Source organism: Neoarius graeffei, chromosome 11 (assembly GCF_027579695.1).
Source record: "Neoarius graeffei isolate fNeoGra1 chromosome 11, fNeoGra1.pri, whole genome shotgun sequence".
Classification (NCBI taxonomy): domain Eukaryota; kingdom Metazoa; phylum Chordata; class Actinopteri; order Siluriformes; family Ariidae; genus Neoarius; species Neoarius graeffei.
In genome coordinates, this window is record NC_083579.1 from 4,930,943 (window position 1) to 4,956,360 (window position 25,418).

At 43.2% G+C, this 25,418-nt stretch overlaps 1 protein-coding gene across 1 annotated transcript; it reads left to right on the top strand.

The window, feature by feature from the left end:
• ptena (phosphatase and tensin homolog A) lies at nucleotides 1-24,488 on the top strand. The gene is made up of 9 exons (XM_060933297.1): nucleotides 1-1,554; nucleotides 7,060-7,144; nucleotides 10,303-10,347; nucleotides 15,329-15,372; nucleotides 17,134-17,372; nucleotides 20,396-20,537; nucleotides 21,158-21,324; nucleotides 21,424-21,708; nucleotides 22,072-24,488. The coding sequence occupies exons 1-9, from the start codon at nucleotides 1,479-1,481 to the stop codon at nucleotides 22,255-22,257; spliced, it is 1,269 nt and encodes a 422-aa protein (XP_060789280.1). The 5' UTR covers nucleotides 1-1,478; the 3' UTR covers nucleotides 22,258-24,488.
• Nucleotides 24,489-25,418: the final 930 nt, after the last annotated feature.

The following is a 25,418-nucleotide window of genomic DNA, read 5'->3' on the forward strand; positions in this document are numbered from 1 at the left end:
CTAGCTTCTTTTTTCCTCCGCTGGAAGCCATGATGGAAGTTTGAGAGTTGAGCTGTGTGGAGAGACCGAGAGAGACGACGGGAAGATGATTCCTGTGGATAAATGTGCGTTGTGGAGGTTGCTGTGAAGGCCGGGTGTTGGGGGTGTGAGAGGCGGAGGCTGGCGGCGGAAATCGCGGCGACCTTTTGAACGGAGGAGATGAGCTCTGTCAGTCTCACCAGGACGGCTGGGGCTTTTTAAAGGTGGAGGAGAGACAGACAGAGAGACAGACAGACAGACAGACACAGAGGCAGAAATGGCCCCTACAGACTGATCGGGAGTGAGCAGGGACGTTTGGTGGCTCCTGTGACCCCTGCAGCAGAGGCGATGGAGAGGTTTTGTTCCCCGGTTCTGAGGTAAATCACGGCGGATCTGATGCTCTGCGTTTGGGCTCCTGGAGGATCGGAGAGCCCTTTTCTCTCCTGGAGGATTGGGACACTCAGGATTTCTGCTTTCGTTTTACTCTCCACGAGCATCCTGATCAGCTTTAGGACACATTTATAAACCCTGTGCTATGTCTGTGACAGACCCTGAGACCGTCAGCTTCAGGCCTGCTGGAGTCTGGAGGAGGACTGGAGCCCTGTTTGGGCCCTTACAGCTTTAGGACTCTCGTTTATAAGCTCATTTTATTCATTAGCAGCTCTTTATAAAGCGAGTTGAAGCTTTCTGGAAAATATCTATATATATATATATATATATATATAAGGTTCAGGGCCTGCTTGGTGTTCAGCTTCATATCTCTCTCTCTCTCTCTCTCTCTCTCACACACACACCTACCTTCTAGAACTACTACTTCGAACAGAACCGACACGGCGTATTCCGAGTCCGAATCCTGGTCCACACGTCCAAAAAGACCCGAATTTAACCCTGCTTTTACGGCGTATAAACCCTAACTCTTCGTTTTAATCTCAGAACCGTTCGAAGAAGGGATACGGCGTGATTTCCATCGTAGACTGGAATATCATAGTCCTGCTTTTCCATCCTGCTGGAGAGGATCCGTCTTCTCCATCTCAAACAGTTCCGCTCGTCATCAGGAGGCCTGAAGAACCGCGAGGAACGTCCAAGACATCCATTCGAAATCTGATTTTACACCCAGAAGCTGTAACTCCTTTTCTTTTTCAGGATTCGGAACGCTCTACAAGGCCTGCTTTTGACTTAAGGTTTAAAAATAATCCAGGTTTTCGCATCCAAGACCCCGGACAGCGTCTTTATGTATTTATGTATTAAGCAGATCCAAGAACTTTCTGGACACAGGTATACGCTTAACGTAATTAGGAGCGGTTTCACTACCAGGATCTGCTGGATCGGACAGGATCTCCGAAGCCGTCGTGTTGTGTCATAGACACGTGTAAATATCTGAATCTGCTTTAAAACGGTGCACACGGGGACGAACGACTTTCTATCCGGAATCGTGTTCGTCGGTGAACTTGGGATCTGCGATGGCCTTCATTAAGCAGATTGTGAGCCGAGAAAAGAGACGATACCAAGAAGATGGCTTCGATCTGGACCTTACATGTATCCTTGACCTACAAGCCGGGCTGCTTTTTTTTTTTTTTAAATTATTTACTTTTTAATCCTAATTTCTTTGGTTAAAATGAATAAGAGGTGGGTGGATTAGGAGGCGTCGCCATCGGAGAGTGGGGTGAAGGTTAAATTCACCGTTTTTTATTTTGATGTGTGGTTTTCTGTCGGGCCGTATCATCAGGTTATGATCAGTTCATCATATTATGGGTTTGGTTTTTTTTTTTTAAACAAAAGATTGTCTTGCGGCGGCACGGTGATGTAGTGGTTAGCGCTGTCGCCTCACAGCAAGAAGGTCCTGGGTTTGAGCCCCGGGGCTGGCGAGGGCCTTTCTGTGTGGAGTTTGCATGTTCTCCCCGTGTCCACGTGGGTTTCCTCCGGGTGCTCCGGTTTCCTCCACAGTCCAAAGACATGCAGGTTAGGTTAACTGGTGACTCTAAATTGAGCGTAGGTGTGAATGTGAGTGTGAATGGTTGTCTGTGTCTATGTGTCAGCCCTGTGATGACCTGGCGACTTGTCCAGGGTGTACCCCGCCTTTCGCCCGTAGTCAGCTGGGATAGGATCCAGCTTGCCTGCGACCCTGTAGAACAGGATAAAGCGGCTAGAGATAACGAGATGAGATGAGCTTGTCTTGCATTGAATGGCACAGGTTGCATTTAGGACGTTTTCCAGTCGCGTTCAGAAACGAGTTTGAGACTGAATCACAGTTTTATGATTTGGATGAGTTTAACTTTTGATGATTTTGAGCATGTGCATAACGTTATCTGGTCAGTGCAAAAATAAATCCAAAATCCGAGCGTTTTTCAAAGAACAGGTCCAAAATTCAAGTATTCTTCCAAAAATCGGTCCGAAATCCAAGCAGTTTTTAAAAAATGGTTCAGAAATCCAAGCATTCTTCAAAGAGTGGGTCCAAAATTCAAAAGTTCGTCTAAGAACGGGTCCGAGGTCCGAGTGCTCGTCTAAAAACGGGTCTGGGCTCGATTAAGCATGAAGTGAAGATGCCTCTGAAGCCCTGTATGGTGTTGGGTTGAGTCTCTCCTGTGGAAGTGTGTAATGTAATTATTCCCCGAGATCTCCGGGATTTGTATTGGTTGATTTCACGGAGTGTCCGTGTTCTCATCTGAAAGGCTGCGCTGTGTTTAAAGGGGACGGACCAAACACGATTCACTTATGTTATTCCCAGAGATGATTTTGTAACGTTTGATTTTTTTTGTTAAATTGAAAACACCTTGCTTCTTTTCCCTCGTGCTGTTTTATGGTGCTGTGTAATCACTTTAGGATAAAATGGGCTGATTTTTGTGGCTGTTCCTTTAAAAAGATCTTCATTCTGATTGGCTCACATCTTTTAAATGAGACCAGTCAGCCCCGCCCACAGAATTGCCATGCTACAGTCTTCAGGTTGCTGTTTTTATGATGACATTCGGATGTTTTTGAACATATCAAGGAAGTATTCCTGGAATTATATACGCGATAATATTTCTGTAGTTTGCGATCGGTGACATCCCTAATGTTGAGTACGTTGAGCATGCGAAGCTAAGCCAAGTTAGCGACAGCCTCCTCTCTTTGTCTGTTACAGACCGTAAAGGTAACGTTTTCCACACGGCGTGTCCCCTTTAAATCCGTAGCTCCAGGTGATGTTTATGGATCCTGTTGAATAAGAGGATTTTCATCAGTAGTTTGTATCACCTTTACAGAAGTCGGTCAAAAAGTCAAAGTCCCTTCCCACACTGTGGCGCATAGGGCGGCGCCGATCTCCGTAGCCCTCGGCCTCTCGCCTATTACATAGCTAGGGTTACGGTGGGGGCGGGTCCTCTGGTAACCACAAGAGTTTGACTGCCCACTCGCATCTGTATTGCAGCATGCCTTGCCAGACGGCAGTAGGTACCATTTTTACGATAGCCTTTGGTATGACCCGACCGTGAGTAGAACTCGCGATCTCCCGATCGAGAGGCGGACACGCTAACCACTAGGCCAACTCGCGGTGTTACATTTACAGAAGTACGAGGTCATTTTTGATGCGTCGTCCAGGACAGAACCCTCTGATCGTGTTTTATAGTTTTGTTTTTACTGTTAAAGCATTTTTGAGGTTTGATTTGTGATTTATTTATTTAACTTGGTGCACAACATCATTTTTGCCCAAACCTTAGAGGCTTGAAATCGTTCCTAAAACCTTCCAAACACAGGTTTGTTCTTAAAAAAAAAAAAAGCCCATGTTAATGGTATCTGTCCAAACCGGTTCCAGAGCTCGGTACAGCTTGACTGAATCGACCCGAGAATCAGTTTGGAGTGAGTGAATCGCGCTTGTGGGCGTTACGATACCAAATTAAGTAACCTGCTTAATATTAATGAATCAGCGCCGTCACAGGACGACTCCTTTAACTACGTCTGTGTGGTTTAAATAGTGGTGTGTGTTCATGCACTTGTACTACTAGCAATATTAGCGCTCATCTAGCGATATTAGCCATCTTGGCATTGGATATGAGTCGGGGTTTTGTTTCACTTCTTCAGAAAATCTTTTCTACAGATGGAATTAAAATACGTTTCTGTTGTTGTTGAAGACTGAATGCAGCAGATCTCCGAGAATAACCTACAGAAGCGTAAGAGCTGTGATGGTTTTACTCCCCTAGCGTTTTCTCAGCTAGCCTGCATCCTGTAGTTTGTTTTTGTCGTCATTAAATTTGAAATGTCCAACGCAAAGCCTTCTTCGTGCTTAAAGATATTTTTGAGAAGCATAAAATCTCGTACCGTACATCGAGCTTCGTTCACAAATTTTTAGTAATTTTGTGTAAATGTTTGCGTAAACCCAACCTCATTTACAGACGATCTGTTAATCCTGATTTTTAATTTTTTTTTCTTCATACGTTTGAGTGAAGTGCATTCCTGACACAGTTCATTTGCATATAGTGACGCCCACAAAATTCCATAAAAGGTAAAGTGCAGAGAGAGCTGGGAGAAAGAAATGAGCGGTTAGGGTAAAGAGTGAAGGAAAAAAAATAAAGTGGAAGTTATTTTGACTCACTTTTATACCAGTGTAGTAATAATAACGAGTGCTAATTCATCCATCAGCCGAGGTGTTTATGGTTCAAGTCCCTGCACACAGACTGCCCGTCCGCCCACCCTCTGTTTTATACATCTCCTTTTCTTTTAATCATAACTGAATGAAAATATTCTGGACTAATTAGCTGCTAGTACAAACAGAGTGGACGGTCGCGTAACGCTCACCAGTATGATTTTAGAGCGTTCAGCGTGACCCCCCCCCACCCCGATTCCACGTATTGATTCCTGTCTCGGTGCGGCTTTGAGCTCTGATCACGTGTTCACGTCGAACGTCCAAACCAACTGAATTATATCACAATCAGACATGTAGTGAAGCGTTTAACAACCGAGACAGAAAACCTGCAGTTCGGCGTCTAAAACGTCAGAACCTCGTCTGTTTAACAGCAGAACCCAACGCTTTCTTTGCTTATTTATACATTTATTCATTTTGTATGTTGTTCGTTCTCTTTCATTCTTTTCTTCTTGCTTTCTGTATAATTTTGTCTTTCTTTGCGTTTTATTTCCTTGCTTTTTGTCAGTTTTCTTTTAATTTTTGTTCTCTTTTTGTTTAATTTCTTCTTTCTGTTTTTCCCCTTTTCTGTTCTGCTGTTCTGTCGCTGAGTTTCTTTTCTCTTTCCATCCTTTTGGGTTTTTTTTTTGGCATCCAGCTGCCCTTTTACTTTTGGTATCCCTTTTTCTTTGTACATCCATCTATTCTGTCTTCTTTTTTTCTCTTTTGTTTGCTTTTGGCATCCAACTATCCTCTTTCTTTCTTTCCTCTTTCCTTTTTGCCGCCATCTTTTCCTCCATTTTTAGTGCATTTTCTTTTCTATCTATTGCTTTTTTTCTTGCTTTCTTGACACCTCTTTCACAAAATAGTGACATTCCTTGCTGTCTTTGTATCTCAGTGTCTTTTCTCTCTCTCTGCCTGTCTTTTCTCTCTCTCCCTCTCTCTCTGCCTGTCTTTCTTTCTCTCACCCTTTTTACACAGAGACTGTAATGTTGGTGTAAAGAAGCACCTCAGTATTCCTGCGTTAGTGATTTTTACGCTGAACTAAAATCCACATCAGTCAGTGCGTTTACATGCACATCCAAACCGAGCTGCTGTCGGTAATCGAGCTAAGGGTCCCAGCAGGGGTGCCAGAGAAATCCAATCCTACATGCACACAAGGAAATCGAGCTATTGTGTGAGGTACATTGTGCACCCGAGCCACAGGTGGCGCTACATGCCCCATCGTGTTGGTACACTTCCGGTTGTCGTCATGAAGAAGAGCTATTCAAGAGTATAAACAAAGTTATCAGTTCCGTGTTCACCATTGCGCGTTTTTCTCCCGTCCATGAATTTTAATATATTCAACTCCTTAAGCTGAATGAGCATGAACTCTGTCTCCTCATTGCTCCAGAAGTGCACGTTTCTGCTCGCCATTTTCTCTTCTTCGTTTGTTCCTCCTGACCTCTTCTGCTGCTCGCTACTACTGTTGTCATGCCAACCGAGGCTGTCATGTTTCCCGCTTGTGGTCTCGTCACTCGTCACTTCCGGAAGGGGCAGTGCTGAAGTAAGTAGCTCGACTACGTAGCTCGATAGGGTTTACATGCACTAAGTAGCTCGGCTACAATCGCATAATCTAGGTCGTGTAGCTCGATTACGAGAAATCAAGTTCGGTTCAATTTCACCCGAGCTAAGGTGTTTCCATGGCATTTAGAACTTGGATTTCAGTCGAGCAACGGCAGAAATTCGATTTTCTCTATGTGCATGTAAACGCACTCAGTGTGTGTTTACATTGCGAGCCTGCGTTCCCCGCCCAGAGGCGTGCTGTGTCCCCACAGAGCGTCTGCGTCCACGGTGTGACGTGTCCACGCATCAGAGATACGAACACGGTGAGAGACCGCAGCGTTGTAGTGCTGTGCGTTTATACCCCCTTCAAACACGGGCAGTTACTGAGCATCATATGGACATGTGATCTCGTCTTCTGTGAAATAATTCTTCTTTAAGGGAAGCGCGGCTCACAATTCGACTCTGAATCGTATAAAACGAGTAAAACTCAGACTCCGCCCCCAAATTCATCCTGCAGTTCACCACATTGTAAACTCTTCCTGATGAGCCGTTTATTTTATTCTGACAGCAGCAGCAGCGTCGTGGTGAGTGTTGTGTAGTAATTGTGTGTAACAGGAGTGACTCTGGGTCGTTTGTGTGTGTGTGTGTGTGAGAGAGAGTGACAGCACCTGGCCTCTGCCGTTTCATTTAGTTCCCGAAAAAATGTAACCCCAGCTGTCCATTTACCACCAAACCACAGAGTAACCGTCTCTGCGGTGACGTATACACACACACACACTCGTACACTCCGGTGTGTGTGAGGGGGGAGGAGAGAGAATAATGTGGATTAATGAGTGTATATACTCTGTCTTGTGTATGAGGTGTGACATGTGATTGGACAGATCTGGGTTCCTTAACGTGTGTGTTAGATATTTACCCGAACATCATCGCTATGGGGTTTCCAGCTGAGAGACTGGAGGGAGTTTACCGCAACAACATAGATGATGTCGTACGGTTAGTCTCTCTCTCTCTCTCTCTCTCTCTCATATTTACTGTTTCTTCTGATCTTTCTGAATTATACAACCTTGATTCCACAAAAGTTTGGACTCTGTAAAAAAAAAAAAAAAAGTAAATCAAAACCAAATACAGTGATTAGTTGTAAATCCTTTTCACTCTGTATTCACTTAAATACAAGACAAAGACAAGATATTTAACGTTCAAACTGATAACCACCTGTTTTTTTTTGTAAATATACACTTGTTCTAAATTTGATGCCTGCAACATGTTCCAAAAAAGTTAGGACCAGGGCAACAAGAGACTGGGAAAGTTGTAGAGTCCAAGCGTTCTTCAGAGAAGGGGGTCCACAGTCCAAGCGTTCTTCGGAGAAGGGGGTCCACAGTCCAAGCGTTCTTCGGAGAAGGGGGTCCACAGTCCAAGCGTTCTTCGGAGAAGGGGGTCCACAGTCCAAGCGTTCTTCGGAGAAGGGGGTCCACAGTCCAAGCGTTCTTCGGAGAAGGGGGTCCACAGTCCAAGCGTTCTTCGGAGAAGGGGGTCCACAGTCCAAGCGTTCTTCGGAGAAGGGGGTCCACAGTCCAAGCGTTCTTCGGAGAAGGGGGTCCACAGTCCAAGCGTTCATCTTTGGTTAGAGAAGCAACTTTGGGACCAAAAGGACGCTGTTTCAATTCCCTGTACCAGCAGGAACGGCTGAAGTACCTTTGAGCAAGGCACCTAAACTCCCAACTGCTCTGGGTATGTTGTACGTCGTTCTGGATAAGAGCATCTGCTAAATGTCTGTAATGTAAAAACGGGTCCAAAATCCAAGCGTTCTTCAAAAAACTGGTCCAAATTCAATTAAGCATGAAGGATTAAGGAATGAAGGAAAGTTGTAGAATGCTCAAAAATGCCCATTTGGAACGTTCTACAGGCAAAGAGGTTCACTGGTAATTGGAAAGACTCAGTCGTTCACAAGTAAGGATGGTGTGAGGTTCAGCACTTTGTGGAAAAACTGTGTGAGTAAATAGTCCAAAAGTTTATGAACAGTGTTTCTCAATGTACAACTGTAAGGAATTTAGGGATTTCACCATCAACAATCCAGAACATCATCAAAAGATTCAGAGAAATCTCTGCATGTAAGAGCAAGGCCCCAAAATCAACACTGAACTCCCGTGACCTTCAACCCCTCAGGCAGTACTGCATTAAAAACTGACGTGATTGTATGAAGGATATTACTACATGGGCTCAGGAACACTTCAGGAAACCACTGTTTGTAAACACAGTTCATCGCTGCATCTGCCATGCAAAGCGAAAGCCATATACAGAAACGCTGGTTAATTCTCTGGGCCTGAGCTCATCTGATCTGGACTGACGCAAAGTACCACAAAGTTCAAAAGCCAGCATCTGTCATGGTATGGGGGGGTGTGGTAGTACCTATGGCAGGAGTAACTTGCACATCTGTGAAGGCTCCATTAATGCTGAAAGGTACATAGAGGTTTTGGAGCAACATATCCTGCCATCCAGACAATGACTTTTTCAGGGACATCTCTGTTTATTCCAGCAAGACAACAACCACCCATGTTTTGCACATGTTCCAACAGCAGGGCTTTATAGTAAGAGTGCAGGCGCTAAACTGGCCTGCCCCTCATTGATGTATAGTGCAAAATGAGACAACGGAGACTCCGGATTGTTGAACAACCTGAAGTCGTATATCGAGTGAGAATAGGAAAGAATTTCACTTTCAAAGCTTCAACAATTAGTGTCCTCAGTTCCTAAACACTTTACTGAGTTTTGTTAAAAGTAAAGGTGGCGTAACACGGTGGTAAACGCTCCTGTCACAAGTTTTTGGAACTTTTTGCAGACATCTGACCATTTAAGTAGTAAGTAAAGTTTATTTATAAAGCGCTTTTCAGTCAAGTGTCTCCAAAGTGCTGTACAGGGAATAAATAAGAGGAAACATGTATGATAGGAGTCCACAGTATACAAGAGAAACAAACAATAGATGCAATATACGTTGCCTGCCCCCCCCCAAAAAAAGGATATATGGATTTAAATATGCAAATATGAAAGAGCCTTAGATTTTTATAATTACTGCAGTGATTAATGTGTTTCAGCTTCAATGATTCATTTAACTCGACCTGATGCAGTGAGTAGCTGCTCATTTCTTAAACCGATATGTTTGAAGTTGTATCTCGTCATCATGGAACTATGTTTCAGAAGGTCAAAGAAAACAACTAAGGAGATTTGAGCTGAAATGACTGGAATTGGGTTACGAACTAACCAACACATTATTAAAACCTGGGAAGATGGAGATGACCCGTCAGCTTTATGGAAAAAATGTGGTTGGGAAAAGATCCTGACTGACCGTGATCAGAGATCACTTAAACACTTGAAGTCAAATGGTAAAAATTTGGCAGAAGGACTCACGGTTATGTTTAATAGTGAAATTAAGAGCATTTCCACACTCCGTGTGATGAGAACTTGCAGGATTGGAACTAAACAGCTGTGTGTTCAGCAGAAAACCACTCGTTCGTGAGACTGGTTAGGAGAAAAGACTTCAGTTTGCGAGGGAGCATAAAGATTGGACTCTGGGGCGACGGGTAAAGGTCATGTGGCTTGGGTTCGATGAGTCCAGATTGACCCCATTCCTGAGTGATGGGCGTATCAGGGTAAGAAGGGAAGCTGATGAAGCGATGAACCCATCATGCGTAGTGTCCACTGTAGTACAAGCCTCTGGAGGCAGGGTTCTGATCTGGGGTTGATTCAGATGGTCAGGTCGAGACTCGGCAACATTGCCACTTGTCATCACATCAGTGGATTTTTATTTTTTGTGTGGCAGTGTATAAAAGCCACAAAGCATGGTACACAGAAGTACAACAATAAGACAAAAACGTAAACGTAGCATCACCTTTTTCTACTCAGTGTTTGGTAACTGAGGACAATAATCGTTGAAAAAAAAAAATTTCATCTTTGTATTGTATTCATGTGAATATAGGTCAAAAAAGATTCGCAAATCATTGCATTCTGTTTTAATTTACTTTTTTTTTTTTTACACACAGCGTCCCGACTTTTTTGGAATTGGGGATGAATATAAAATAAAAATGAAGACCATTTTCCCACAGCATATTAAATGGTTTTTATATACTGTATATACTTATTTTTTTTTTTTGTCTTTGCAGGTTTTTGGATTCCAAACACAGAAACCATTACAAAATCTATAACCTGTAAGTTTTCACACTTGAACAACTTGAACAGCTGAGGTCAGAAGTTTACGGACACTCATCATAGATATCAGAGGTGGACAAAGTACCAACTTCATTACTTAAAGGTCCCATGGCATGGTGGTTTGTTGGTGCTTTAAACGGGCTCGTGGAGGTTTCCGGATGTTATATCCGCAGCCTTTCTCGAAATGAACCCTCGGCACGTAGATATAGCCTCCTGGGAGAAAGCCCCATTTCAGCCCTTTTCCCAGTGCGTCGTTTTGCTAATGAGAAGCATGGAGGCGGGGAAGGGTAGAGGGTGGGGGCGGGCCGAGGGGGAGGGGCTTGACCAAGCTGCGGGCATGCTACCTGTGTGTGAACAGTAGCAATGGCAGGTCAAGCAACAGTCCAAGCTTTCGCTTTTGACCCGGAGTCCGACCCTGGTTTTGTAGCGCAGATTACCTGGCTAACTGCAGGAAGCGGTTAGCTGCACAGCTAATGTAGCCATTGCAAGGCTAACGTGGCACCGATTTTAAAACACGGCAAAACGACTTAACAGTTATACACTTACTTGTTCGGTGTTTGTGGCTGATGCGGCAGGGATGCTTGGTACGGACCCAGGATTCAGTGACAGTTGATGTGCAAAACCTGCCCTGTACTGTCCCAAGTTGTGGAAACATTCATCAGGAAAATGCTTCCGACAAACATACACCGTCTTAGGTAGACTCGACGGCGTATTATTGAAGTAAATAAAATTAAGCCGCTGTGTCTTCAGGGGCTCTCCCGTCGGCAGTAAAAACAGACTCCTTTCTGTGTTGTCACATCCATGTACAGCGCAATTTCCATGTTTCACTCGCTTAGGTGGTGCCATGTTGTGTCCTCTATGGTCTCCTCACTACAACTGGGCGGGGCAATCCATACAGTGGGTGGGAATCCAGAGGGGGGGCGTGGGGATCATCTCCCTTGCTGACGTAGTAAAGGGAAGAGCTTATCAACGTGCCGTTTTGACGCGCCATTCTCAAATGTTGACAACGGGTGGGCATAGTTTGGTTTACACATTATGACATTTCTAGCCACTGGGGTGACTTAAGAAGGTCAGAGGAACTCATTTTAACGTTAAAAAACCTCAAAGTGAAAATTTCATGCCATGGGACCTTTAAGTCAAAGTACAGATGCCGCTGGTCAAATGTTACTCTGATACAAGTGAAAGTTGTCCAGTCACATTTTTACTTAAAGTACTGAAGTACTTGCTTTTAAAAATACTTAAGTATTAAAAGTACATTTTCTGTCAATGCGTCGTTGTATTATTGCCACGACGCTTACAAAACCTAACGCCGTTACCAGAGACAGATGTGAATTCAGAAAATGAACGCATGCTGTGGAATCATGGTGGTTTAACGTTAAACTAGCTAGTCAGTGAAACTCCACCTGACATGCTAGCGAACTCTTTTCAAACTCGAAATCATATCGGGTAGTGGATGTTACTAGAAAAGAAAGATTCTGTTTATTTGGTAAGATTATGCTAAAACATATATTTCTGAAAGGACTTCAGATAAGTTAACGTTATTCGTCTTGGCATAACTCCGTTTTTATATGCTAACAGCGTCCAAGTTAACTAGCTGTGTGTTAACGTTAGCCGTGGACAAGGCTACGGCAACTTGGTGGGCAAATCTATAGAAAGTCATTTGACTAACCAGACTGTATAGCTATTGTAACATTATTGCTAGCTCTAAAAGCACAGACAACTTCATTGGAGGCTTTCTCTTGGAATAAAACGTTTATATACTTCAATATGCTTCTGCAGTACAGATACTCAAAAAGTGTACTTAAGTACAGTACTCAAATAAATGTACTTTGTTACTGTCCACCTCTGATAGACATGAATGTGATGGTAATTTTGGACTTTCAGCGATTTTTTTTTTTTTTCCTGTGGTGGAATGGTTGTACAACATCTATAATTGGGATGGGAAAAAAAATTTGGTGCACAAGTTTTCATTTATTTTGGGTTTTTGATAAGAGGTTCAAAAATATACACCCACTTGGATGATTAATTCAGCGGTGCTGAAAGCTCTAAAACATCTTAACGTGCCAAAGACCAAGGCCTCTGAACTTCCTCTTGAAAATTACTGACTACAGCTGGTACCTTCTGAAGTTATTCGGAGGTGTAGCCACTTTGCTGGAAGAAGATCCAAACTATCCCCTTCATCTGAGAGGAAGTTGGCTCGGATGGTCACGAACCACCAAGGAACAGGCCTGCCATGGAAGCTTCTGGAACACTGTCTTCAGACAAGAGTTTTACATCACCATGGACTGAGGCTGCCATCCAAGAAAGATGGCATCCAAGAAAGAAGACCTTGCTCCAAAATCTATATCTTCAAGCTCAAGTAGAGTTTGCAGCTGAACACATGGACAAAAAAGAAGTCTTTTGGAGGAAAGCTTTATGGTCAGATGAGAGAAAGATGGAGCTGTTTGGCCACAACGGCCAGAGGAGCGGTGTAGCCTGTGAAGCATGGTGGTGGTAGCATCATGCTCTGGGGCTGTTTTGTTGATTTGGAGAGCTGGTGAATGGAAGCTCAATTCTTCAGGTTAATATTAACACTAGAATTCTGAAGATTTTCATCCCAATCCAAAGTGGTGGTGGAGGGGTGCCCTTCATCATTCTTCCTTCTCCCCACACAAGCTCACCCCTCCTTCTTTAGCGCCGTTATCACCTATACCTTTTTACATTGTGAATGTTGAGTGTAGGGCAGTGTGAGCAAAGCAGCATGTGACCAAGAGGAAAAAAAATCCTGCGCGCGCGTACTTGACACAAGCAGGATACGTGTATTCCTGCCGAATGTGTAGCGCTGAAGAGAGACCGTATCAGGTGGTGTAAAAACGTGTGCCTTTTATGCAAGACTGAAACTGGGTGAGCTTGTATGGGGAGAAAGAGGAGGGGCACCCCTTTGTCTTGGGACAAAAATTCTCCCAGCCTTCCGGAATTCTAGCGTGAAGCTTAGAACAAGTCAAAAACACGTGGACTGTGTGTAAAAGTCGGATCAGTTCCAGGAAATGCGCGCACATTTTTTATTTTTTTCCCTTTTAATTGAACTCTGTTAATTCTGGCGAGTAGAGAGGGCCGAGATCCAACCCGAGTTCTGATGGGAGCTTGATGGTGAAGGTGAAAATCGCTAAGGGACGTTTTAACCAAATATTAGACGGGTGTATGTACAGTATATATTTGACCCGGTGCTGATTTCAGAAAACCCAGATTAAATTAAAAACTTGTGCACCAAATTATTGTTTTTTCCCTATAAATGATGCAAGAAGAAGAACACAGAGAGAGAGAGAGAGAGAGAAGGGGTGTTCACACGACACATATTTGCATCGATGCTGCGCCGATGTATTTTGTTGCGATATATCTTACACCGGTGTAAATTTTGTGGAGCGTTCACACGTCACAAACCTGCTTACTAGAGAGAAGCGTGTTAGCACCGGTGCAGCCCCACTTGTGTTCACACGGCAGTTTTTGCGACCGTGCGATACGATAGTAATAATGCGGAAATGAAATATGCGCATGTGTGAAAATGTACTTCCTTTTCCCGGTTGTCATGGCATCACCAAGTGCCGGGAAAACAACGTGGATGAAGACACCAGTGTTGCCAGATACTGCTGACGTTTTCCAGCCCAAAATATGTTCAAATCCGCCAAAATGCACTTAAAACCGCCCAATCTTGCAACACTGGAAGACACGCAGTTCTGTTGTTGTTGATATTCGCCATTTTGGAAGCGCAAAATACCAGGATGCAAATTATGCAATGCCCGTATGTAATCAACTCTCCTCACACATAGCGAGTCTACCCCTGTAGCGTTCAGACGTCCCATTTTATATCGGTGCTGCCCCGCAAACTTAGCCTGGGCCTGCCCATCCTAAGCGTGACGCAACACGAGAGCCTGTTACGAGCTTAATCTGGCCAGGCAAGCTATCTACAGCTCTTCCAAGCTCCTGAAAAATCGGGAACCAATCAACTTTGAGCATCTCCAACAGCCCTGGGTAGAGGCATGTTCAAGGCACTGACGTAGTAGAACTGCGACCGGAAGCCATAGATTGTTTACAGAATCTATGCCGGAAGCGCTTCATTCACGAATGCTGTATTGAAAGCATTCAACGGGAAGTTCTCATTGAAAACGGAGCAAAGAGCAGCCCTGGAGGTATTTATTGAAAGGAAGGACGTTTTCGCCTTGCTTCCAACCGGCTTCGGTAAGAGTTTAATCTACCAGTTAGCCCCGTCGCATCGCATATGTCAGAGGAAAGAGTGATGTGATTTGGTTTAAGCTTCGTCACAGCCTTTTCTGGCTTCGACCAGTAGCAAACTGAGGCATTTCAGGGAGGCGGGTCAACCACGGGCTCTGGGAAACGGTTGGGCTTAATATCTTGGCTAGACCAATAGCTCGTAGAGCTTTGAAGTCACGTTAGCCAGACTACCGCAAACTAGCATTTACTCCGGAGTAAATTTCTTAAACCACCTCCCGAGCAGGGTTAGATTTGCACCGGTTTAAGCAGCTTTCAGGGGCTACACCGGTATAACTTTGCACCGTGTGAACGCTCTACCGGGGCAGCCCCGGCGCTACACCGGAGTAAAAGTTGCCGTGTGAACACCCCAGAGACTCACTGAGAGTCCAGTCTTGCCATCACATCGGGTCCATGATGAGGATCTGTAAACTGTTAGGGTTAGAAGTGCACACATGCTATCGCTCCTCTCTTCTTGCTCTCTTCTCTTGCTCTTTTCTCTCTCCTCACTTGTGCTCTTGCTCTCCTCTCAATCTCTCCTCTCTTTCTCGCTCTTTTTTTGCTTTCTCTTTTCTCTACTCTCTCGCTCCTTTCTCCTCTTCTCTCTCAGCCCCTACCTGTGCACATGCACATACCTTAACTTGTATACACGTTCCTGTACACACACACACACACACACACACACCAGCTGATCCCCAGCACAGAGTTTTATTACTGTACTGTGTGTGTTTTCAGATGTGCAGAACGACACTATGATACGGCCAAATTCAACTGTCGGGGTGAGTCCAGGAAAAAACGTGCAGATACAGAAAACCACGTTAAATTATACCAGATTTTTTTTTTTTTTTTAAATTTTTTTCAAAACCTTTTTTCTTTTATAATTAAAAAAAGGGATTTTTGTATTTGCTAACTTCAAGTGTGCATTAAAACTGGATTGGAACACAGCCCTTCTGGGTTGTATCTCTCTCTGAATCAGATTAGTTCTAAATCAGGAGTAATGTGATTTTGTTTTTTAAAGCAGGACGAGTTCATTTTAAGGGGAAGTGGACGAGGGTGCATTAAAATTGGAAACAGAATTGAAGGGAACGCAGGACCATTCATTTCGAAACCGTAAGACGAGAAATGAATTGGGGGGGAATCCGACAGCTATAGAATCAGGAGTAAGAGGAAACAGAGAGGAGAAGTGGACGAGGACACGTTACACACAGGAATTTTTTTTTTTTAAAAAGGAAAAAGCTTCTGATCTAATGTCACTTTCAAAACAAGTGGACCTGGAGTTAATTTATGTATAAAGGGATCTATCTTTAATTACAGAAACACAAAGGTTTTAGTCCTGAATTTCATAACGTACAGATTCTGTTTGGAATTTTTTTTTTTTTTTTTGGCTAGTCTTAATTTAAAGGGAAATGAAGAGAGGAAGTTGCTGTGAACCGCTTTGCCAAAGGCTTACCGCGACTACGTCGTGCGGTTCTGACTCATGTGAACGGTTAGGTTTTTTTTCCATCAGGTTATGATGCTAAATCAGGACGAGGAAGGTTTTTTGTTTTGTTTTGTTTTTTAAGCAGCAGCAACAACAGGAAGTGGTATTCCGTCATAATAAATATGTGCATATTGTGGAGAATTGCGGTGTTTTCGTCATGAAACAGGAAGTACTTTTTTCTAATTTGAGAGGTGTGAGTTGGGTGTTGCTCGTACATACAGATGGTAGACGGTTCATGGGTTACTTTGATGTAGATCTGGGACGTTGATTATTTTTTTACGAGTCGTTTTCATGCTGTATGGATGAAACGATTGCCACGCTATCTGTAGTTTCAAGATGGTGGGACATACTGCGATGAAGTTCTCCGTATTAAATTTTTTTTAATTTCATGTCTGCTTTGGGTCGTGTACAAGTGACCTTGGCATGCGGGGTTTTATGTTCAAGCTGTTTAAACAAAATGGCAGAAATGATGGAAAGCTCAGGAAATTTCAGTCAGGTATCAAGTTTTCTTTGTTGTTTTACACAATGAAACAGTGATGCGTCTCCCTGAGCCGCGTAGTGATGATAAAATAGTTACTAAGAATAAAATAAATATTAAAAAGATGGTCTACATATTGACACTGAAACATAAAAACAGGCTTTTCAAAATTATAAGTGAAACCATGACGCGGTAAACTTTTCAGAAATACATATCACAAACATCCACGGAAGTGGGCGGATCATGGAAACTGGGCGGATTGTGGACATGTTTATTAATGAGAACTACAGAATTCTCAAAATGGTGAAGTTGGGCTTAGAACATGAATTAGATCTTAAAGTGCAGTATGGTGTCCCACAGGGTTCCGCTTTAGAGCCTCTCGTGTTTACGTCCAAAGGAATGGCTATAAGGTTTGCTTTCATGCCTGCTTTGATGTACTTAATAATTAAATTAGTAAAATGGTCGACTGTTTTGTCTGTGTTAACACTGTTGGAATAATTTGATCTCCAACTGCAGTCCGTGCCTCAAGACAGTGAACAGGAAGTCTGATCTTGTGGGTTTTTTTTTTTGGGTCTCTGGCAGTGGCTCAGTACCCATTTGAAGACCACAACCCCCCTCAGCTAGAGCTCATCAAGCCGTTCTGTGAGGATCTCGATCAGTGGCTTTCCGAGGACGAGAACCACGTTGCAGCAATTCACTGCAAAGCAGGAAAAGGGCGCACAGGGGTGATGATCTGTGCTTACCTGTTGCATCGTGGGAAATTTAAGGAGTCGCAGGAAGCTCTGGATTTCTATGGAGAAGTGAGGACGAGGGACAAGAAGGTATGGAGAGACAAACTGGTGGTTCAAATGATTTGTCGAAAATAATAACTGAGACTGCAGTACTGATGATGATGATGATGATGATGATGATGTAATTTTTATATATATATATATATCAGTCATTACTACACATGAGACCAGAGGTTGACTTTTTAAGTCTGCCAATCTGACCGGACACACGATGGTTTAATCACTATCTCAGAAAGGTTAAACTTTATATCGTAAAGAAAATTATGATTTAAAGTTTGCAAACAAAAGTCTAGCTGAAGATGTGAATGTCATGTTCAGGTTTTAAACTTTGCCCTTCTGAGATGGTTGAGTGGGTGTGTACTCATCTCAGACGGGCTTGTGATGGTTTCTCAGGGTATCTGTTTGCATTGCACGTCAACTCGTGGAAATCCTGTAATGTAGGAGCAGATTGCAAGCAGCGATGTTACATCAGTCAGCTTTCAGTGTCGTATTTAAATGTGACAGCGATGCAAATTAAATTAGGATGACACACACACAATGCCTTTTGTAAATGGTTGATCTGATCTATAAGCCACCAGAACATGGGCCATGATGGTGAACTTGGGTGGAAAAAAGTTGAGTTGCCAAAGGAAAAATAGTTTAGTTACTCGGGAATTTGGGTTACTCGGGAATAAGAATTTGGGTTACTCAGGAGTAAGAATTTGGGTTACTCGGGAATAAGAATTTGGGTTACTCGGGAATTTGGGTTACTTGGGGGAATAAGAATTTGGGTTACTCGGGAATTTGGGTTACTCGGGGGAATAAGAATTTGGGTTACTTGGGAATTTGGGTTACTCGGAAATAAGAATTTGGGTTACTTGGGAATTTGGGTTACTTGGGAATTTGGGTGACTCGGGGAATAAGAATTTGGGTTACTCGGGAATTTGGGTTACTCGGGAAATAAGAATTTGGGTTACTTGGGAATTTGGGTTACTCGGGGAAATAAGAATTTGGGTTACTCGGGAATTTGGGTTACTCGGGGGAATAAGAATTTGGGTTACTCGGGAATTTGGGTTACTCGGGGGAATAAGAATTTGGGTTACTCGGGAATTTGGATTACTCGGGGGAATAAGAATTTGGGTTACTTGGGAATTTGGGTGACTCGGGGAATAAGAATTTGGGTTACTCAGGAATTTGGGTGACTCGGGGGAATAAGAATTTGGGTTACTCGGGAATTTGGGTGACTCGGGGGAATAAGAATTTGGGTTACTCGGGAATTTGGGTTACTCGGGGGAATAAGAATTTGGGTTACTCGGGAATTTGGATTACTCGGGGGAATAAGAATTTGGGTTACTTGGGAATTTGGGTGACTCGGGGAATAAGAATTTGGGTTACTTGGGAATTTGGGTGACTCGGGGAATAAGAATTTGGGTTACTTGGGAATTTGGGTGACTCGGGGAATAAGAATTTGGGTTACTTGGGAATTTGGGTGACTCGGGAAATAAGAATTTGGGTTACTCGGGAATTTGGGTGACTCGGGGAATAAGAATTTGGGTTACTTGGGAATTTGGGTGACTCTGAGAATAAGAATTTGGGTTACTCGGGAATTTGGGTTACTCGGGAAATAAGAATTTGGGTTACTCGGGAATTTGGGTTACTCGGGGAAATAAGAATTTGGGTTACTCGGGAATTTGGGTTACTCGGGGGAATAAGAATTTGGGTTACTCGGGAATTTGGGTTACTCGGGGGAATAAGAATTTGGGTTACTTGGGAATTTGGGTTACTCGGGAATAAGAATTTGGGTTACTCGGGAATTTGGGTTACTCGGGGGAATAAGAATTTGGGTTACTCGGGAATTTGGATTACTCGGGGGAATAAGAATTTGGGTTACTTGGGAATTTGGTTTACTCGGGAATAAGAATTTGGGTTACTCGGGAATTTGGGTGACTCGGGGAATAAGAATTTGGGTTACTCGGGAATTTGGGTTACTCGGGAAATAAGAATTTGGGTTACTCGGGAATTTGGGTTACTCGGGAAATAAGAATTTGGGTTACTCGGGAATTTGGGTTACTCGGGAAATAAGAATTTGGGTTACTCGGGAATTTGGGTTACTCGGGGAAATAAGAATTTGGGTTACTCGGGAATTTGGGTTACTCGGGGGAATAAGAATTTGGGTTACTCGGGAATTTGGGTTACTCGGGGGAATAAGAATTTGGGTTACTTGGGAATTTGGGTTACTCGGGAATTTGGGTTACTCGGGAATAAGAATTTGGGTTACTCGGGAATTTGGGTGACTCGGGGAATAAGAATTTGGGTTACTCGGGAATAAGAATTTGAGTTACTCGGGAATTTGGGTTACTCGGGGGAATAAGAATTTGGGTTACTCGGGGGAATAAGAATTTGGGTTACTCGGGAATTTGGGTTACTTGGGGGAATAAATTTGGGTTACTCAGGAATTTGGGTGACTCGGGGAATAAGAATTTGGGTTACTCCGGAATAAGAATTTGAGTTACTCGGGAATTTGGGTTACTCGGGGGAATAAGAATTTGGGTTACTCGGGAATTTGGGTTACTCGGGGGAATAAATTTGGGTTACTTGGGAATTTGGGTTACTCGGGAATAAGAATTTGGTTTACTCAGGACTAAGAATTTTGAGTTACCCAACAGTGTGTGACCAAAGAATAAGAATATGGTTTCCCAAAAAATAAGTTGCCAAGAATCAAAATTTGAGTTAGTGAGTGGCAGAGAAATATGGGTTCCGTAAGCATTTATGGATTCGAGTTGCCCAAGAATTTAGGTGACTTGAGTTCAGTAGTTAGTTTATTCAAGTAATACCATATTCACCAGCTGTGTGTGTGTTTTTTTCTTTTTTTTTTGTTTTTACCCCTAGCTGGAATGAGCTTTTTAGGACAGTGTCCAAATTATTAAGCATTTACCAGATTTGTGCCTCAGTTGTTCTCAAGTCTCCTCAGTGAAAAGCTTGATGTCGAACCCTGCTCTTGTTCAAGAGCCCAAGCTTTAGAACCTGACTGCTATGTTTTATTTTGTGTGTGTGTGTGTGTGTGTGTGTGTCAGGGTGTGACAATCCCGAGTCAGCGGCGGTATGTGCACTATTACAGCTTCCTGCTGAAAAACCGTCTGGACTACAAACCCGTGGCTCTGCTCTTCCACAAGATGGTGTTCGAGACGCTGCCCATGTTCAGCAGTGGCACCTGCAGTAAGTCCCAGCACACTCGAGTCCTCATTCAGAACATCAGCACAAGCTGATGTGCAAATTCAGTCTAACCGTGTGGAAAACTTTTAGCTACAGGTTTTAGTTATCTTGTTACCTTGGCTAACGTTAGCAGGGGTGATAGCGTTGCGGCGCGCCATGCCGGATTTCCGGCGCGCCGTGGCTGGGGAAAAAAAAATCTAGTTCGCCCATTGTCCTGTGTCATTCTGAGATGCGCAGATAGACAGTAAAGGGAATTCCGAATTCCCTTTACTGTCTATCTGCGCATCTCAGAATGACACAGGACAATGGGCGAACTAGATTTTTTTTTTTCCCCAGCCACGGCGCGCCGGAAATCCGGCACGGCGCGCCGGAACGCTATCACCCCTGCGTTAGTGATGAACAGATGGGGGTTGTCATGGTAACACAAAAGTTTGACAGTTTTAGTTGCTGTTGAAAAAGTGAGTTACCAAAGAACTTGAGTTACACAGAGATGGGGAATTTGGGAAATGGGGAGGTTCCGAGTTGGGAAATTCTATACAGGAAGTGACATCATGTTTGAAGGGTTTTTTTTTTTTTTCCCTCTCCCCTCTTCTTCCCCTCTTTCCCTTCTCTCTTACACACAGATCCTCAGTTTGTTGTCTACCAGCTGAAAGTGAAGATCCACACGTCGCATCCGGCTCACACAAGGCGAGAGGACAAACACATTATTTTCGAGTTTCCTCAGCCGCTTCCTGTGTGTGGAGACATCAAAGTCGAGTTCTTTCATAAGCAGAACAAGATGATGAAGAAGGTCAGTGACCTCTCAACCCTGTTTGATCTGGGCGTTCACCCTGCATCAGATCTGTGTGTAGCGTGGTTATAAAATATAAATGTGTGTGTGTGTGTGCAGGAGAAGATGTTCCACTTCTGGGTGAACACGTTCTTCATCCCCGGGCCGGACGAGAGTGGAGAGCGAGTGGAGAATGGGTCGGCTATGAACGACAGCGACAGCCACTCGTCCAATCAGAGCCAGAGCTCTCCCTCTGAGCGGGATAGAGGGATGGGCGGAGGGGAGAGAGAGAAAGACAGGGAGCGGGACGGAGAGAAAGACTACCTGATTCTCGGGCTGACGAAGAACGACCTGGACAAGGCGAATAAAGACAAAGCGAACAGATACTTCTCTCCTAACTTTAAGGTGAGGACACGACCGGAACACTAATCAGGGCGTGATTATTCTCCGACACTCTCCTTGTAAACTCGTAGATCAGGGGCACAATAAAACTTCGTAAAAGATACGGAGGGTTTAAATACGCAGAGTAATCCTGAAGACACGTTACAGGTGAACACAGTCGGATAGAACAACCACTGAGCAGTGATTATGGACCAGTTCCAGAACATTCACTTCTCTCTTTTGTCTCTCTGTCCCTCTTCGCTTGCTTTTTTTTTTCTCTTTTCTCCTCTCGTGCTCTCTCCTCTCTTTTTTTTTTTTTTTTTTCCCCTTCCCCCCCCTTTTGTCTGTCTCACGCTCTCTTGTCTCTTCTCTTTGTCTCTCTCTCAGGTGAAGCTGTTTTTCACGAAGACGGTGGACGAGGCGTCGAACTCTGAGGCGAGCACTTCCACCTCTGTCACTCCGGACGTTAGCGACAACGAGCCAGATCATTACCATTATTCGGACACGACCGACTCGGACCCCGAGAACGAACCGTTTGACGAGGAACAGCACACACAGATCACGAAAGTCTGATCTCTCACACACTCGCCACACACACGAATTCAGCTACCTATAATAGACATGGACATTAAAAAAAAAACAAACAGCCAACCAACACCAGATGGGGGGGGGGAAAAGGAGAAAACTTGAAAAATGTACTGAAGAGAAAAGGACCTGCCCACGTTGCCCTCGCTAACCAAACCATCACTTCTGCTCTCCTGACCAAGCTCTGCATTATTATTATTATTATTATTATTAAATGGATATCTACACCATTGGCTGAGGCAAGTGGGCGGGTCCTGTAGCTACTCTGTATATATATCTATATATAAATATAAATCTATATTAAAAAAAAAAATCCAGTTTTGTGTCAGATGATAAACTTGGCAATCAGGCGAGGAGAGGAGGAGCAGGACGGACGAAGACGAAATCACGCCCGTTTATTTCTCAATGGTTCTTCTTTTTTCTTTCCTTCTCTTCACCCAGGCCAGTGCTGCAGTCGCCAGTCGCTCCCTCCGTCTCCTCATCTCCTTCGCTCCCTTGTGAAACCCCGCCCAACCTCCACCCCTCTCTCCCTCCCTCCCTCCCTCCCTCGCTCGCTCAGTCTCCTGTCCCCTCCCAGGGTGTGTGCTGATTAATCAGACGACATACCGCGATATTCAGTATGATGTTTTAGACATCAGAGTGACGTGTTCTCAATATCCAACGTCAGCAGTGCACTAGAATAACTTTAGATGACTTTAAATCAACTTGAATGAGACACAGCCGAGATGTTTTGAACACGCGTTGTGATGTCATCGGAGTTTTTTTTTTTTTGGTCGTTCTGGTTTTCTCGTCCCCTCAGATAAATCAAAATGATTTAAATAATTAAATATATTGTGTAACATTACAATAGTTTACAGTTAAATGAATTTTTTGCAAGTGACTTGAATCACAGTTGATCATCAGGGGCGGAGCTTCATCCTAACAAGCTCCATTTGTGACCTATCCAAAATGGCCGCCTTGCGAAAATAAAAGCATACGACGTTGTTCAGGAATCAAGAGTGAACAGGAAGAATGATACCAAACCCGGGGCTAATCGTGCGTTCAGACGTAACTGAAACGTTGCGAGGACATTGTTGCTAGGCAACCGGAAAAGGTATCAGCTAGGTAATGATTAGCTAGCTTTTGATTTGGCTAGCTAAGTGTTTCAAACTAGCGATGTAAAGGCAAAGTGACCTTATGAACCGGATAGAACGATCAGGATCATCAACGTTTACCTCAGATGTGTCCATGAATTACTAAAAATACTTCAAGACTGAAATTGTGTTATCTGTAACTACAATTAGCATCAGCTGCTGACACATCGTTACTATTTGTATCTCTGAAGGTACAAGTCGTTTATTTATTTTTATATTGAATCGTAAACTTTCTGAACGTTAAAATGTGACTGTTAGGGGCAGGGCTAAAAAAGAAAAGGCTAGTCGTTGGTCCTGTTGCATTTTGAGGAGTGAAGGTGACCGGTAGCTGGCTGTTTTATTTATTTTATTTTTTTTTGAGTTTGAAAATCTACTGCTGCCTGATGTCGTCGCAGTGGCATCCATAAACTCCGCCTCCTTTTTGCCAGTGAGATCATTTCAGTGAAAAAAAAAAAGCACGGCTGTGGGGCTGTTCGTGATGTTCAGATGACTGACTGACTGTTATTTTTTTTAGATTAAATCCCAACTGCCACCTTATGAGATCACAGGGGCGTCCTAACAGTCGGTGTAACTCCGCCTCCTTTCCGTTACCGAGCTCGCAGTCATGTCATTTTGAGTGCTCTATATTTTTACACAATATATTTAATTTTTTAAAAATTTATTTAAAAAAAAAAAAAGGATGTCGCTCCGTCAGCACACGCCCGTTTCCCTTACTGTGAATGCTTCTTGTGCTGTCCGCAAGCCCCTCCTACTCAACCCATATGACCCTGCCCCTTTACGCTGTGAACCATGAATTCTGGGATGCGTAGTTCTTTCCCCCACCCTTCCCCCACCGTTTCCTCGCTGTGTATAATGTTAAACTTTGCAGAAAGAAGAAAACCATGTAATTGTCCTGTTTTTTTTTTTTTTTTTAATCCTAAGATAATAAATCTATATAAATATATCTATATATAATACACAGAAGCGCAGGGAACCAGTGTTTGCAATAATGTTAACACTCAACATTTAAAGGACAAACTGGTGTGCATGTTATATTGGAGTTAGTGTACATGTTTAATAAATGCTATACAATGTGTTTTTATTAAACATTGCCTGTTTTATATTTCTGTGTCTACACAACAGACAGGAAGTCGCTTCCATCCGTTAGACAGTTTAATTTTTTCTAGCTAGAAAGGTTGACTCAGGTACTACGTTACGCATTTAGCTAGCTGCTCTAGGTTTTCAGTTCATTAGGAAAATCTGGAGGAAATGATTGAGGTTTTAGTTTAATGGTTTCCAGTAGGGATTGTGTGCTTATTGTTAAACACCACCTGTTTTTTGTTTTTTTTTAAATAATGTATATAATTACTATAAGAATATTTATTTTACAAAATCGAGTCGTACATGAGCTGGTAGCACTATAATCCATGTACGACCAGATTGAGTGGAATAACTTATTCTATCCACATTCACTGGATTTTGAAAAACGGAGCATTTTTATTTTTTGCAAATTTGATAAATAAAAACTTTATACAAAACAGCCGACAAAATAATTTCCACTTAGAATGTAAACAAACTGGCGAAATAACGAGCAATTTGTGAATAATGCTGTAATTCTTGGGGGGGAAAAAAACCCTTCTTGCCATCAAACTTTTTTTTGAGGTTTTGTTTTCGAGTCGAGTTTTTATTTCGTCCTCGGTTGGTTCGGCAACACGCGCCGCCATTTTGTTTTTCTCTACTCATGGTATACGAGCTGATATCCTAGTAGTAGAGTAGCCAATCAGAGCGCGCGATTGCTCATATCCAGTGAATGTGGAGAGAATGAAAAACGGATATTTTATTCGCCCTCACAAACCAGGAACAACACATTTTCACTAAATGTCCATTAAAGACCATCAGGAACCACGAGGAGCTCAATTCCATTTTTATTTGTACAGCACTTTTAATAACAGTCACACAGCAACTTTTGCAGAATTATAGAACTATAAATTCCACAAATTTTATAGGCTTATGTGAGCTCTCTGATGTGTCATCACT

Bases quoted from the DNA above. Each gene is read 5' to 3' on its own strand.
- ptena (XM_060933297.1), top strand. From the start codon at position 1,479: ATGGCCTTCATTAAGCAGATTGTGAGCCGAGAAAAGAGACGATACCAA. The intron at 15,373-17,133 runs GTGAGTCCAGGA...GGTCTCTGGCAG, and splicing joins GGCCAAATTCAACTGTCGGG to TGGCTCAGTACCCATTTGAA. The intron at 20,538-21,157 runs GTAAGTCCCAGC...TCTTACACACAG, and splicing joins GTTCAGCAGTGGCACCTGCA to ATCCTCAGTTTGTTGTCTAC.